We start from the raw sequence: 17,103 nt of genomic DNA, 5'->3' as shown, positions 1-17,103 counted from the left end.
AAAAAAGGATAAATTGCCCTTAAGGGTGCCCTTTCTCTGTGATAAAGATATGTGACAAATGTGATCAAATGTATTTTTAATGTACTTCCATTGGGGAAAATCTGATGTAATGTCCTCTAGGGTGTATCAAACATGATAATGTGCCCTTTAGGGTTTCCTTCAATGGAGAAAACAAGATGCAGTGTCATATACAGACTGCGCTACATGCAGGAAAGGTTTCTGCACACTAGTGACCAACAGCATGCAGAATTAAAAATGCACATTTTTGGTTCTATCTTCGTGGTTGAAATGCACTTTTGTAATTCACTTTGAATAGAAGCTCCAGTTAGAAAATGCCACATAATGTAAATATGTGAACCTGATTGAGATCTTGTAGAGAGACGGCATTGTGTGTGTTTTAATCATTTGTCTTCTAATTTATATTTACAATAAATAAACATTTGGGGATCTAAAAGGATAAAGATTGCTAAGATGTACATAAGGTATTAAAGATGCATTTTAACTGTATGATTTTGTTTGTGTTCTCTCTCTCCAGGAACACAGTTCTGGTGTCTTCTGGATATTGTTCCCATTAAGAATGAAAAGGGCGAGGTGGTTCTGTTCCTCGTGTCCCACAAAGACATCACGGACAAGAAGAAGGACCAGGATCCTGAGAATGGACCCGAGACAGGTCAGTTTATATGAACAACACCTCCCGCTGACAGTCCTACCTCACAGTCTGAGAATGTTGCCTCAGTTTTGTAGGATTATTTTGTCACAGTTTATTCCCAAGGTTCATAGATGCATGTTTGAATGCATTGTATTCAGCTTCCATCACAACCTTCCATGCCAGCTCTATCATCTGTGCTGTACCTCCCCGGAGAGGGCGACTGCATGCTCTGAGTTTTCCCTTTCAGCTATTAAGTGCTGCTGCAGTAATTGTCTTTTCAAACAAACAACAATTAGGCATCAATTAATCATTTTCAGCACTTTATTCTCATCCTCCATCTTTTCCCCGGTGTAAACCTCATCCTGACTATTAGATAATGAAACATTCTGTCAGAGACTCAAAGTCGTCATCATGCAGAAATTTGGTCCAAAACCAAAAATGTATTGCAAATTTTCCAAAACTATTTATTTGTTAACAGTATATATTTTTGACTTTTATCATTAAAAGAACTTCTGAGTACCTTCAAAGCCAAGATTTTTACCTGAAGGCCCATAATATCATTGTTAATTTGCAAGGATTCTGCACCTGTAGGATTTTTTCAAAAAGTGAGCCTTTTGCCAGGTTAGCCCCCTCCTTTATTTATTTAGCTATTTATTTATTTTGCCTGTTGCCCAAAAATCAGTCCAAACTCTTGGTTGCTTGCCTGCTTGTTTTTCCCTCTGAGCTAGAAATGATTGAGTGGCCTCCATCACTTCCTGCCCTGAGTTGTTTTTCGAGTGTTTCTGTCTGTTTGTGAGAAATCCCAGCATGCACCGCTGCAAGAGCAGATTTTTTAGAAGTTTGTGTGTGAGTCTGTGAGGGGGGATGTCTTGAATAACTGCACTGTATTCAATATTTTGTAATCCTGCAGACGTTTTACTGCAAACACTGAATACAGTTATAGCAGACATTCAAATTTGACTTTTAAACCTGAAATCCTGTCCCCAGCTGAGTTCTCTACAGAGAGTTTGAGGGCTGAATAGAGAGACAGGGAGAGAGGCAGAGTAATCAAGGCTCTTAAGATGAAGTGGAGTGTTTAAAATTTTAGTTTTTTTAGATTGCAGTCTGCAGAGCTTCCTGGTGGGAAGAGCACCTGCTTGAAATCACTTACCCAATTTTCCCCCACTTGCACAGACTCTCTTATTTGGCTGAATATCTCATTACCTTACTGCCAAAATGATTGAAGTCTGCTTTCATTTACTCTGACTGAGTTTTACACACTGCATGAGTTATTACATTTCAAATTCAAGCCACCAGATTTGGAGTGCAGTACACACCACAGGGGACAAAGGACAAGAAACAAAGAAGACGGAAAAGGGAAAACAAGAGCAGGACAAAGGCTTTAAATGTCTTTTATTCCTGATCCATTGCAGAGACATGGCGCTAACCGTTAACATAACGTCCCTGTTTCTGCTAAATTAAGCAGCGCTTGATGTGAGAGCAAAATGGAAGAGAGAAAAAGTGACAAATAAACTAGAAAAGAAAAGACTTTGACATTTATTGTGTGATGAGTTGACACAAACAATCACATTTACTTTCCCTCAGCTGCTGCTGCTCAGTGGGAGCCTGCTAATTGTATGAGCGGTTCACTTTGTGCACTTAGCGCAGCGTGGTGTACCTTTTTGTCAAACGCAGAATCAGACAGTGAGATGGAGGGAGACGCAGAAGGACAGTGGAAAAATATCAAAGAAAGAGAAACTTAACTGTGTGTATGAACACTCACAAAAGCACATTTGGAAACACATTCACTACCACAGCTTTCTCACTGCTCACTGTGTTAATTGGCTTTATTAATAATTTAAAATGTATAGCCAGCCCATTTTCCCACCGGCAAGCACCGGCTCCCCCAGAGAACATATACTGTTTGTTCTGAAAACCAGCAGCATCAGTAAATCAGTAACCATGGCATAATAATCAGAGCTGACCCTGAGGCGTGGAAATACCTCCTCCATCTTCACATTACATTCCTACATCCACATGTGCAGCAGTTACAGGTGGAAATGGACGGCACCGCTCTCTATACAGGAGTTGGTTGAATCATTTTGAGAAGCAGGTGGAACTAAAACCTGGGGGCCGCTGGAGGCAGTATCAAAATGACCAAAATTACTAAAAAAAAAGACACAAAATGACAGAAACTAAATTACTTAAAAAAGACACAAAGAAGACACACAAAATGACTTAAAAAAAGACACAAAATGACCAAAAATGACACAAAATTACTAAAAAAAAAGGACACAAAATGACAGAAAAAAACAAAATTACTTAAAAAAGACACAAAATTACTAAAAAAAAAAGGACACAAAATGACAGAAAAAAACAAAATTACTTAAAAAAGACACAAAATTACTAAAAAAAGACACAAAATGACAGAAACTAAATTACTTAAAAAAGACACAAAAAGACACACAAAATTACTTAAAAAAGACACAAAATGACCAAAAAAGACACAAAATTACTAAAAAAAAGGACACAAAATGACAGAAAAAAACTAAATTACTTAAAAAAGACACAAAATTACTAAAAAAAAAAAAAAAAAAGACACAAAATGACAGAAAAAAAACTAAATTACTTAAAAAAGACACAAAATTACAAAAAAGACATGAAATGACAGAAACTAAATTAGTTAAAAAAGACACAAAAAAAGACAAAATTACTAAAAAAGACACAAAATTACTAATCATAATATAAACATAAAATTACTAACTGTGATATATCCCCCATAACTTTCCTTTATGGATAACTGGGTGTGAGTTCTTATGGGTTAATTTTTGCTTGCAAAAAATACAAAAACAAGATGTTCATTACTTACCTCAGAAAATGTCTGTTAGTCCAATAAAACGGTGAACAAGACATTTAATGAACAAAACGTTCAAATAAACTGTCATTAAGTGAAAATACAGTGAAAGGGTCAAAGTTATGAGACCAAACTGGTAACGACCTTTTTTATATCTATATAACGTTATATATAACTTTATTGACACGTTGCCGTGGATACACATTGTTCTGCTTCTCGATGACGGCTCGCCTTGTCAGTGACCTGTCAATCAAAGGTAGCCCCGCCCCAAATCATACGATTCTTTATCTTCTATTTTATTCTCATTCACTCATCACATTTTGTGTTGCAGATTTGTGGCTTCAACGACAGCATTTCCCTCCTCTACCAGTCCCGAGGGAAATGTGCCATTATTTTTTTCTCTATGAAATTCTTTTTATTGACTTATATCAATCAAAGTAAACGTTGTACTTATTAGCCTCCTCTATCTGATCCTTCTGTCAAATTGTTCTAACAGAGAGTCATAATACTGAAGCACATAAGGACATAAAGTAAATAACATAAAGTAAATTAAATAAACAACACCAACTGATCTGGGTCGTGCCTTAATGTTAGCTATGTTCATTTGGGAAATTTTCATTTCATGTGGTCTTTAATAGATTATCTCAAGGAGTTAATCAGATATTTTCAGTAAGAATGGCTCCTAAATGATCAGATAGTATCCATAGCTGTGCTGAGCTTGAAATTAAAGCCATCCAAATAACAACCATGCTCATAAATGTACGAATAAAGCTGTCTAATATAAAGTTAACTTAACTCAGGTCCACATTAGTCTTTGATGTATGTCCCTGTGTGACTAAAGGCCACTATTGAAGCCTAGTTCCTCCTTTAACAACAGTTTGTAAAGCATCCTGTCATCATGACTGAAAGTGTAAATCTGTTCACTTCATGCTGAAATATCTCCACTTTAGCACTGATGTACACTGCAAAAAAGCCAACTTGTATTTTTTGGCCTAAAACAGTGATTTAATTTGGTAAAACTTGGAAATATAAATTATTGACATTTAGGGCAATAATGTAAGTTAGCACAACAAAGGAAGCCAGTTGTCTGCTCAAAAACAAGTTGGTGAGTTGTTGTTACTTATATCTTTAAGTTGGGGTTCACAACAAGGGACAATAGTTCTGATAACTCTTATTTCTTTGTTGGGAAATTCTGTCATTAGCGAAAGCTAGCGGCTAACTGATGCTAGCGGCTAACTGACGCTAGCGGCTAACTGATGCTAGCGGCCAACTGATGCTAGCAGTGCTGCTTGTTACAGCTACAAGAGTAGCCATTAGCGTATCAATGCTAACTCAAAATTGTGGTCGCAACATTAGCTGACATTTCATAGCGGCGTTATAATCATGCCAGAGAAATTCAGAGTTGAGCAAACTCAAAAACAAAACTTAAAATATTTAGTTTAATTGTCCAACTTAAAATTTTATCGAAGTTTGTTGCCTTGAGATTTTGAGTTCACCCAACTTTTCTTTTTTTTTTTGCAGTGTAGTTTTTCTACATTTGCAGTCTGGTACTTCATCCCCTTTAGACTTTAATTTAGACATTCTCAACTTAATTCTGTCAACTTTTCTTTTCAGTTTTCTGTGTGTGACAGTGCACACAACACAGAACTCTCAGGACCTTTTATGGGGATTTACCGAGTGTTTAATTGCTAATAAATTTTAGCTGTCACACCCTTTCAACTTAAGAGGAGAACAGGATTCATCATTATAAGAACACAGGTACAATTCTGCAAATTAAGAACACCTTCCTGGGAACAAATGTAATAAAAAGTGTAAGATAATATAGGAAAATGAGGCTCATTGTCTCTAACTCCATAGATTTACATTGCAACATATCTTCTTTGTACATAAAAAAACAGATGCTGGTGAAGATAAGCCTTTTTTATACTGTATGTGCCTGTTTATAAAAATGGACTTTTTTAGGAATAGACCTGAAATTAAGCAACGCAGAGACAGAAAGAACATTGTTCAGTTTCTCTGTGCTGCACCATGTGAACTGTTTGAAATCCGTCCGAGATCTGATGAACAAATCGAATTACTGGCTGAAAATGAAAATGATTGGGTTACAGGGGTTGCCAAGCATGGCATCATATTATGGACAGACAGAAAACAATCATGATAGGAAATGTGGAGTGGAAATGGAGAGAGCAAGAAAAGATTTTCTGTCTTGATGAGAGCCTCCTTTAATCTACCTATTGCACCTTCTTTAGCTCACCTGATCTTACCTTTCGGTATTCAATAAGTGACATAAAAGACGAAGCGAAGGAGGCGTTGGAGATGTGAAGCCGTTATTATTGATTCTCTCCAGTAAATACAGATCTGGATCTCAGCCCAGAGCATCGAATGCTACCCAAAGAACACCTTGTTTAGTCGATAAAGAGCCACAAAGGCAGACAGCAGGTCAATAACACATCAAATATTTAGACAAACACTCCAGCAGCATGTGCACATCAGAGTGTGGAAGAAACACAGAGCAGTTATGAGCTAACAGTTACCAAGGAGAGACAGCATGGTGCTATAGGATGATTTCATACAGTCTCAGTAAACATATTCACCATGTGTTCCTGCATGTTGAAATAGAAACACTGAATTATGTCTGAAAAAAGTTGACAAAGACGAAAACGAAGGACATTTTCACTATAATTTTAGTTAGTTTTAGTTAGTTTTGTAACCACAAAATACAGTTTCAGTTAGTTATCGTTTTTTTAAAAACTCTAGCTTTTATTTTTATTTCAGTTAACGAAAACGTTTTTTCAATTTTAGTTTTCATAACCTTGGAGGGACCCCTTTAAAATGTTAGTTATCCCCTTGCTAAATGTAGCCTTTGGAGCATTATTTGGCCTCCTTCCCTTCCTTCCCTTGCCTTAAAGGAACACTCCACCGTTTTTTCATATTAAAACATGTTATTCGGTCAAGTAAGACGAGTTGATACAGACCTCTTGCGTCTCAATGCGTGCACTCAATCACCCTGGCGCGCGGCGCCACTTGGCTAGCACTTAGCTTAGCCCAGTTCATTCATTAGGATCCAAACAGATGGACAGTTAGAAGCGACCAAACTCCTCCACGTTTTCCCTATTTAAATACAGCTACATGAGTAGTTAAACGACCAAGTATGGCGACACAAAATAAAACGTGGCGCTTTTCTAAGCGGATAAAAAGTATTAAAAACTTATATATTTATATATTAAAAAGATATAAAAACTATAATGTATGGCGGAATCGCACTTGGGAGCACTTCGACTCGGCGCAGTAATATCATCACTCCTGAGGGGAGAAGATTTTTCAGGAGTGATGATATTACTGCTAAGCTAAGTGCTAGCCAAGTGGCGCCGCGCGCCAGGGCGATTGAGTGCACGCATTGAGACGCAAGAGGTCTGTATCAACTCGTCTTACTTGACCGAATAACATGTTTTAATATGAAAAAACGGTGGAGTGTTCCTTTAAAACTGAACCCTGCAGTCACTGAAAGTCTCTGGGCTCAGAGTGTTTGACACAGCTTGCTTCAGAGTCTCCCCTTGTGCTGTGGATTGGATTGGATTGTGTCTCAGCATGTTCTCCTCTTCTCCACAGACGAGGAGACGGGTCTGGAGGTGCATCAGGTAACTCGCCCTCCAGGCTTCAACGCCAACCGGCGCCGCAGCAGAGCTGTTCTCTATCACCTGTCAGGACACCTGCAGAAACAAGACAAGAGCAAGCTGAAGATCAACAATGTAAGTCTGTCTCCACGGCTACATCTGTAGCTCTCACACAGGTTTGTTTTATGTTTGATTGCCAGAAGATGTATTGAATGCCAAAGCAGCCCCAGACTGTTTCTTCTGTGATTACTCTTACTTTTGAGACATTTGCTCTGGTGATTATATTCAAGTCACGGTGGTGAGGATAAATATAGCTCAAACCAACCTTTAAAAACCTCCACAGCTCCTTCACCAACAAACAATCTGTTCTGAAGACACTTCCAGATTCTTCAAAGACTCTTTTGTCCCCAGATGGAATAAAAAGTGATCTCCTACTTTACAGTAAAAGAAGTTTAACTGTTTCACAAGTTGTTGTTTTTTAAAACCAAATGAGCCCCAGCATGGTGCAGATCTGCTGCAGTCCAGATGGTCTGGAGGTCAGCCAGTTTGTGTCACGCCCATTTGGAAATTAATGAATGAATGCTTTATTTCGGTTACAAAAAACAACAAAAAACAAAAACAAAACAAAACAAAGACAAAATAAAATCATGTTTTTTACAAAAGAATCCATCAGACAGCAACCGAAAAAGGAATAGGCTGAAGCCCCAAGGCTATTTTTTCCTTTCCTGTACCATCTACATGCATATACATTACATTATATACATTACATTAACTGAATAATTCACATCGTTACAAAACACATGATAGCTTAAACTGAAAAATCTAATTCAATCAAATTTCATTGTAACCCTTGATGATTTTAGATTTTAAAGTCTTCTTGAAAACTAACATAGAATTACACATCTTTATTTCATCATTTAGTCCATAATTCCATAATTTTACACCCAAAACTGACACACATCTGTATTTGAGATTAGTTCTGACTTTCTGAGTTTCAAACATTAGCATTAACCCCCTTAAGTTATAAATCCCCTTCCTTAATTTAAATTTTTTTTGAAGGATTGTGCATTTTAGTGTAATAATGTTATTATTTATAGGTTATTATTTGCTCAATCCCCTTTAACCCACCACAAATATGCCGTTTTACTGCAGAAAGTAACTTTTTAAAACAGGCATTATCGTCAAAATTTGAACTGTACGCCAATCTTTAAACAGATCATTGATTACGAATGTTTTCTGTAGAAAAACTAACCCAAAAATAAAGTAAAAAAGCTTAAAATAGTGACATTTCTGTAAGAAACACTTTATTCTACATGTGTTATTTAAAACGTGTCCAAAAATAAAGCATCTGCACTAATTAGATCCTGTTCAAAAGAATTCTGCTCCTCACAGTCTGTGAAGTAAAGCAATGATTGATTTTGCTGAGACGAACAGCCATGTGACAAATATTCACTGAAAATCTGTTTACACAGAGCAGAGAGGAGAGGACAAGAGAGGCTGGAAAAATGTGTAATTGAGAAATTCAACTTGTCTTTGTACAGAACAGTTAGAATGACAGAAATCAGGAAAAAAAATCACAAGTTTGAGCTGTTCCCACTTCTAGCCATGATTGTGCTGATTCCTAAGCTACAGGACTTATAGATTTATATAGATTTTATTAATTGCAGTGAAACACAGGGACACAGTTAGTAAAATGTAAAAAGAGCGTTTTATTTTGTACATTGAATAACTAGTCAATACCTCTGACCCTTTTTCACCTGTTTTTATTGAATCAGTATTGTCTCTTTGTCAACCTGTCCCTGAAAAAATAAATAAATAAAAATATCTTAACTAAACGGTGGTACAAAACTCCTCACAGCTGCAGCATAAGTCAAGCTCTTTCTTCAGGACCGTTTTTATCCTTTACTAAGTGGCTGTTGCTTTGTGGCCTCTAGGCGGAGAACAAAACGATACAGGAAGGCTTTTGTAAGAGCTAATTATGTACCTAGTTTTGTTGCTTAAATATCTCCTACTGTAGTGTCGTGAAAAAGATTTCCTCAGGTACTGGAAATAATTTTCCTTCTGCCTTTCCAACACTGAACAAAACATTTAAAATAAGTGGCTGCACTTGACTATAATTTCAACTACGTTTGCATTACAGCGGTCCTCACAACACCAGCCTGGAGGTTTAGTGAGGACATGTTATTGTGTGTTCACCTGTGTGTTGTTGTCTGTTGTTCGATGCAGAACATGTTCGGGGAGAAGCCTCCGATCCCAGAGTACAAGGTAGCAGCCATCCAGAAGTCTCGCTTCATCCTGCTGCACTACGGGACCTTCAAGGCCGGCTGGGATTGGTTGATTCTGCTGGCGACCTTCTACGTGGCCGTCACAGTGCCCTACAACGTGTGTTTCACGGTGGTGGGGGGGCGGGACGAAGGCAGCAGCACCGCCCCGCGAAGCCCGCCCAGCGTCAGCGACATCCTCGTAGAGATCCTGTTCATTTTAGGTGAGGGAGCAGACTGTGATTAGGAGTGTTTCCATTACAGTCTAATACCTGGAATGAGGCGGTCTCACTCGCCAAAACGCCCCTAATATGAATATGAAGGCAAAGTGTTTTCTGCGCTTTCGAACCTGGTCTCACAGGAATCCGTGAAATAGCCACGGATTCCCTTAACTCAAAATCCGTGGAATAGCCACGGAATCACTCAAATTTCCGTGAAACTGACACGGATTTGGCTACAATGCAAGTTAATGACAGTCATATCCCGTGGCTATTGGTTTGTTCCAAGTCACGTGACTTTTAAAATCCCGGCGGTCAGAACAAAAAACATGGCGGACAGTTCTCTCATTTTTTGTGAAAAAAATCAATATTTATATTCTTAGTTTCTGCATGAAAATGGATTTTGATCACATTTCTAGCGAGAAATATATGTTTTATTTTCTAAATATTCACTCAGTGCTCGGTGCGATTGCCCCTTGGCCCTAATTATACTATTGTAATATTTCCCAATTTAACACAACTTCAGGTATAACGCACATTAAGACAGAGACAGATGATTTTATTGGTCAAAGGAATACAGATACAGATTATAACTGTAGATCTCTAGAGGCAGTAATAAATATGATATGAGGCAGCATGATAAAGAGACAGAGAGGAAATCTGTTCCGGTGGAAGAAGCAAACAAGAGACTTCCATCCAGGAGGCCAGTGTTTGTGTCCCCTGTCAAACCAAAAGGCAGTGTTTTTTTTTTTTTACTTTTAAATCAGCTTCTGTATGTAAATACGTCATGTTCTACCTCACTTACATAACTGTATCAAGTAATTGTGTATAGAAATAGTTATTTTAACCAAAACCATTTTAACCATGACCTTTTTCCTCAACTTAACCAAGCAGTGTTGGTGCAGTTTTTAGGTTTGGACGCCGTATAATACATAAACAAAATAGATTGAAAATGTTCCAGAAATCTGAATTTCTGCAGACTTTGCCCATAATTCATAGTTTTTGTGACATGAAAACACTAAATGATGCCTGGATGAAAAAAGGGTGGTGTTCATGGGTGTTCAGCCTGGCATTTTAAATCTACACAGAATTTTTTTTAAAAGATTTAAGATGGTACAGGATCTGGTACAGGATCTGTTTTACACACCTGGTTTATGCATCAAATATTCTGTTTGCTAATTATGCTTTTTTGACAAAAATCACATCATCAAGATGGTGTTATCCTCCTGTAAAAGGCTGTCCCATCCAAGGGTTGAAGGTCTTTGGGGTCCATGTACATCAGGCTTTAGTTCCTTTCATGACAAATGTACTTATAAAAACACCTGAGTGCATGATATTAACACTTGTCTGATTAGTATTTTCCTTCATCAAACAGCAGGGCTCGCTTCAGTAATTGACACTTAATGATTATACAGATCGTCTGTTTGCTCATCGATGTCCTAACCGCCCCGATGAGAAATCAATGGAAGCAGCCATCTCTGAGAGGCTCATCAGTCATCATAAAAGTTCAGCTGAAGTTTTTAATGATGCATACGCAGCAGTGAAAGGATATGAGCTGTTTAGAATAGACCATTAGGTCTCGTTGCTAACTCGTTTCCCAGAAAACGACAGGCCTCTTTGTCCCTGATGCTGTCCGTCTAACTGCAGGAGAACTGTGCTCTTCAATGGACAATTTGCCTTTAATGGAACAGAGCGAGCACAAGCGCTCCATCAGCAAACTTCTGCGATGAAATTATGAGAGCCACTCGCAGTTAATCCTTTATCAGGCGAAGAACTATATTTAGTAACTTCAGTGGATACCTAAATGGGTCCCCATGTCTCTCTGTTTGGACTTGTACGAGGAGAACTTGACTATGACGGCATATTAAGGCCAAGTATGAATAAAATAAAGCTACACACCGGGGGGGGAGTTGCAAATTTACTAGATTAAAGTGCCAAATCTACAAGAATAAAATGTGCAGATTTAAGAGATATAAAATGGCAAATCTGCTCGAAAAAAGTTGCAGATTTACGAGACAAAAGTGGGGAAAAAAACAACTTTTTTCTCGCAGATTCACCACTTTAAATCTCATAAATCTGCACATTTTTTCTCGTAGATTTGACACCTTAATCTCGTAAACTTTTTTTCTCAAAATATTACCCCCCTCCCCCTGGTCCGTATGTTGTTGTTTTTTACACATTCTGGCTGTATGTAATATCCTCCAATATTCTCTAGGGTTGAAATTTGGAATTTGCAAGTATTTCAATGAGTGTCCTGTTAAAGGTTAAAGGAAATCCTGTTTGTTAGAGCTATTAGGCTGAACTCTTTATCAATATACTCACTCAATGCTTAAAATGAGCCCTTTATTGTTTCTCTTCATATGCTGTTTTCTATTAATAACTACATCCTAAAGACTCATATTAAGATCTTAAACATGGAACCAGCAGTGTTAACTCCAGTGTCACATTTGAACTCTGGTGCACTTGGAAGAGAACCGAAGACCAGAACCAGTTCGGTTCTTTGGTCCGCACCAGAGTTTGTTTGAGCGTTCACACCAGCACAAATCAAACAGACTAACAAAACCAACAGAGTTCAAGAGGAACAAACAGCTCAGTGTGAAAGCTCTCTTTGTTGCAGTTTGGTTCGGTTTAAGCAACAAAACTACTTGGTATAAGTTGAAATAAAGGAACTTGTTCCGTTACTTCACTTCCATGTAAAGACATTTCAGTCCACCACAGAATCAATTGACTGTCAAAATAAGATGCCTTAAAAAAGAACCCTTATTCTCCTTTACAATAATTCTCTAAAAAATGCAATGATTAAGATGGAATAGTGGCATTAGAATGTGCGAGAGGCACCAAATTTAGGCTTTTAGGGCAAAAAAGTTCTCTGGGGGAGTATGACTCTTTATCTGGGTCATCATAGTCTCAGAAAATTTTGTGGTAAACACTGATATTAAAAAATAAAATATGACAAGAAAACATAAGAATGTCATTAATCAAGAGCCAAAAAAAAACGCATAAAAAAGTATTTGAGGACAGTAATTTTTTGATTCTGTCCGGTGACATTAATGCCCAAAATAACCCCTATAATTTATTGTTTTCTATCGTTATTAGCATATCAATAAGTTATTCGTTTTAGGAAAGAAAATGCGATCCTGATTGTCAATTTTGGGGGAGATTTTGCTTTTTCTCTGCTGGGTTTGGTTTGTCTGATTTATATATGACAAGTCTAATTTTTAATCCACCAGATATTAGGCTATTACAGTTCTCATCCTCAAGTTTGAGGTTACAGAAACAGTTTTGAGTATACAGTATTAGTATAGAGACTGGCTTTATAATTGTATTACATCCTAAAACAAAGAAAAAACTCAGACCTAAAAAAGTATTTGAGTGATTTAAAAATAATTAAACATGATTTTTCAAAAGAATCTAGAATCATTTTTTACAAACGAAGGTTAATACCAAAACCGTTGTTCAGTTTTTAATTGTTGTGATCAGTTTATGAACTGTTGACATCTCTGCATGTTCTCCATCATGTGTCAGTGGCTCCTGTACGCTCCTCCTCTTCCTGTTGTCAGCTTCTGCCTTTTGTTGTCGTCCTCTGCAGACATTCTGCTGAACTTTCGAACCACTTTTGTGAGCACGTCCGGTCAGGTGGTGTACGACGCCCGCTCCATCTGCGTTCACTACGTCACCACCTGGCTCTTCGTCGACCTCATTGCCGCCCTGCCCTTTGACCTGCTGTATGCTTTCAACGTCAGCGTGGTGAGTGTCTCGACATGTGTCTGAACATGAACAAACCAAGCTTCTTCTTCCAGGAAAGACATGCATGGGGACACACTCTGTCTCCAACAAAAAAAGGAAACAAAATGACCAAAAAAGACACAAATTGACCAAAAAAGACACAAAATGACCCAAAAAAGCAAACAAAATGACCAAAAAAGACACAAAATGACCACAAAATGACCAAAAAAAGACATAAAATTACCAAAAAAGACACAAAATGACCAAAAAAGACACAAAATGACCAAAAAAAGGAAACAAAATGACCCAAAAAGATACAAATTGACCAAAAAAGACACAAAATGACCCAAAAAAGGAAACAAAATGACCAAAAAGACACAAAATGACCAAATAAAGACGCAAAATGACCAGAAATGAAACAAAAATTACTAAAAAAAGAACACAAAATGACCAAAAAAAGACATCAAGTGACCAAAAAGACTAAAACGGATGAACATATGAACACTTTAACACAGTGGACACACTCTGTCTCCTGCATTCATTATCCACTCGAACACTCTCAGGCAACGAGACGAATTAGCAGAAAGAGAAAAAAATGTAGGCTTAATGTGGGTTGCTCCCTCGGCATTTATTAGATCATCATTTCATCCAAAGTGATGCTCATCGCACTGAGACTACGTGGTGTTAGTGCACATGCTGCTGCTCTCATTAATCTGTTTCATGCTCAGAATCCTGACAGACGACTAAAACTGTGGACTAAACCAGTAGTTCTCAACCTTTTTGAGTCGTGACCCCCAATTTAACATGCATGTTGTCCGCGACCCCCACTCACTGAACAGAATCAGAAGCACAGTTCAGATCACCCACAAAAGAATCAAAATGACCAAAAAAAGACACAAAATGACCAAAGAAGACACAAATTAACCAAAAAAGACACAAAATGACCTCAAAATGACCAAAAATAGACGTAAAATGACCAGAAAAGACACAAAATGACCAAAAAAGACACAAAATTACCAAAAAAAGACACAAATTGGCCAAAAAGGACACAAAATGATCAAAAATGACACAAAATGACCAAAAAAAGACACAAAATGACCAAAAAAGACACAAATTGACCAAAAAAGACACAAATTGACCACAAAATGACCAAAAAAAAGACGCAAAATGACCAGAAAAGACACAAAATTACTAAAAAAAAAGATACAAATTGACAAAAAAACCCACAAAATGACCAAAAAAAAGACATTAACACATGAACACTTTAACACAGTGGAGACAGAGCTGACTTCCAAAATGATTTGGCGACCCCCAGAAATCATCTCGCGACCCCAATTGGGGTCCCGACCCCAAGGTTGAGAACAGCTGGACTAAAGTACTATGCATGCATGTTAATTTTAAATTTTTTTGTCTAAAAAGGGTTAAATTCAGAAGCATCTTTATAAAAAAAAAACCAAGTCACCAAGTATTACTAGGACATGCTGAAAGGATCAGAATGAAAGCTCTTCTCAGACTGTTTCCTTGTCTGTGCAGTACTTCGGGGTCCACCTGCTGAAGACGGTGCGGCTGCTGCGGCTGCTGCGGCTGCTGCAGAAACTGGAGCGCTACTCCCAGTACAGCGCTGTGGTTCTCACGCTGCTCATGTCCATGTTCGCCCTGCTGGCTCACTGGATGGCCTGCGTCTGGTACTTCATCGGCCGCAAGGAGATTGAGAGTCCAGGCTCCTGGGATATCGGTCAGTGCAACATGTTTTTTTACCCACATATGGTTAAGAGCCTCTACCCCAGGGGTGGGCAATTAATTTTCCCAAGGGGCCACATGACCAATACCACGAAGGTTGCAGGGGCCGGACCAAAACTCTGAACTAAATTCTGCTCAATATTAATGTAATTGCTTTATAAAATACAGTAAATTATCTGGTTTTGAGCTGCTACTGATGGGAATACATGTTATGATGAGACTGTTAATGTGGAGTAAATCAAATATAGCAGTAAAAAGTAGTAAATACTCCAATCACTATATGCCTATTCAATTTATTTTAAACACAACTGTAAATGACATTTAGCAAGGTTCCTATTGTTGTTTTTGTATTATTTAGCTTGTTTTTCATGTTTGTACATTTTCAAGGTGTTACAATGTTGTGATGCTTTTATTTTGAAAAGGTGTCGTCCAGTGTGAAACAGGTGCTTTTATTTTGAAAGGTAGTGACAGGGGCCGCCCGATGCCCAGGTCTGCTCTACCCAGTCCTGGCTTCTCTCCTTTGACTTCCTCTTCAATTTAGGATTTTTTTAATTTTTATTTCACTGATCACTTTTAGAGCTCGTCTGGGTCTGACTCCAAGCTAACAATAAATAAGAAACAGATATACTATAAATCTTATATAGTAAGATATTCCTTTTATTAATCCCACAACAGGAACATTTCATTTACAGCAGCCAAAAGTGTACAGCAAAAATAGAAACAAGCAACATAAAAGTATTAGCAATTCAAGCAAGAAGAATAATATTTAAAAAAATATTTTCACTTTGAATAATAAGAAACATATAATTAGGAACAATATATACAAAATAGACGGATTCAACAGTTCAAATTCAAATTGCCCTATTACACATAGAAAAGATAAATATTTCTATTGCACAGTGGAATTATAATATACCTGATTGAAATATTGAAGGTTTTGATTGCTTTGATATAGAGTTTGTGTACTTGATTGTGCAGTTATAGTCAGTTTTGGTGAGACACACACATATTTATAGACTATCTTTTATGGGATATCTTTTTACCTTTTTTATTCATCTTTTCACCATTTTTTATTCCTTTTTTTGCTATTATTAGTGTTTTATTGACATGTCTTTTTTGTTTTAATTTTTCTTCTCTTCTCTCCACTTTGCTTTTGGTTTTTTTCTCATCTAATTTAACTTTTTTTCCTGCCTTCTTGTTTGTTTTTCTGTTGTTTAATTGCCTTCTTTGTGTCCTGCAAATTAACTTCCTGCAATGCTGTTTTTAAAGGTGCTTTATAAAGAAAGTTATCATAATTCATATTATTATTATTATGACCCAAATATAGAACATTTACTGTACTGGTGTTTTTCGGTTTTATGCTCCGTATGACTTCTTCTCCACTACATTTATTTTAAAGCTCTAGTTGCTTTACATATTCAAAAAAATGTATACAAAACATGAAATCATTATTATGATGCATGCATAAAAATGTCCAGCTCAACCAACTGCATCATTATAATACTTAAACGTAAGTACTTACATAATGTCTCTATGATAATAATCCAGAAGTATTTCTGATAATATGAACCTCTGAAAAGGGCCATTCTGCATAATTAGTATTTATATATATTATTTATATAATATTTAATACTTTAAGTACATTTTGCTGCTATTATTAATGTACTTTTATTCAAGTAAACTATTATAACTTCACAGCAAAAACAGTAAAAACAAACTAAAAACTTGACTATTCCAGGCCCAAAGGACTTGGTTTTGGGGTCCCTCATTTTGCGTATTGCAAATATTAATTTAAGCACACATAAGGTATAAATAACCATTAAAAGAAAAAAGAAAAAAAGACTAAAATGTGACCTCTGAGCTGCAACCTGTCTTCAAGTGTAAGATGTCTGAATGTAGAAAGTATGTGACACATACAGTGAAGAAGATATATTTAATAAAATAACTAATAATACCATGCAAAAATGATCAAAAAAGACACAAATTGACCACAAAATGACCAAAAAAAAGATGCAAAATGACCAGAAAAGACACAAAATTACTAAAAAAAAGATACAAATTG

General features: G+C 37.0%; 1 protein-coding gene across 1 annotated transcript in view; it reads left to right on the top strand.

The window, feature by feature from the left end:
- Positions 1 to 17,103, top strand: part of kcnh3 (potassium voltage-gated channel, subfamily H (eag-related), member 3) — a 215,027-nt gene that overhangs the window by 151,472 nt on the left and 46,452 nt on the right. The window contains exons 3-7 of the mRNA XM_059342198.1: positions 536 to 670; positions 7,092 to 7,231; positions 9,323 to 9,581; positions 13,165 to 13,322; positions 14,835 to 15,036. Of these exons, the coding sequence (XP_059198181.1) occupies positions 536 to 670; positions 7,092 to 7,231; positions 9,323 to 9,581; positions 13,165 to 13,322; positions 14,835 to 15,036 (894 nt within the window). The remainder of the gene's footprint in view (positions 1 to 535; positions 671 to 7,091; positions 7,232 to 9,322; positions 9,582 to 13,164; positions 13,323 to 14,834; positions 15,037 to 17,103) is intronic.

Source organism: Centropristis striata, chromosome 10 (genome assembly GCF_030273125.1).
Source record: "Centropristis striata isolate RG_2023a ecotype Rhode Island chromosome 10, C.striata_1.0, whole genome shotgun sequence".
NCBI classification, from domain to species: Eukaryota; Metazoa; Chordata; class Actinopteri; order Perciformes; family Serranidae; genus Centropristis; species Centropristis striata.
The sequence above is the reverse complement of the archived record's forward strand: the minus strand, read 5'-3'. Positions and strand labels throughout refer to the sequence as shown.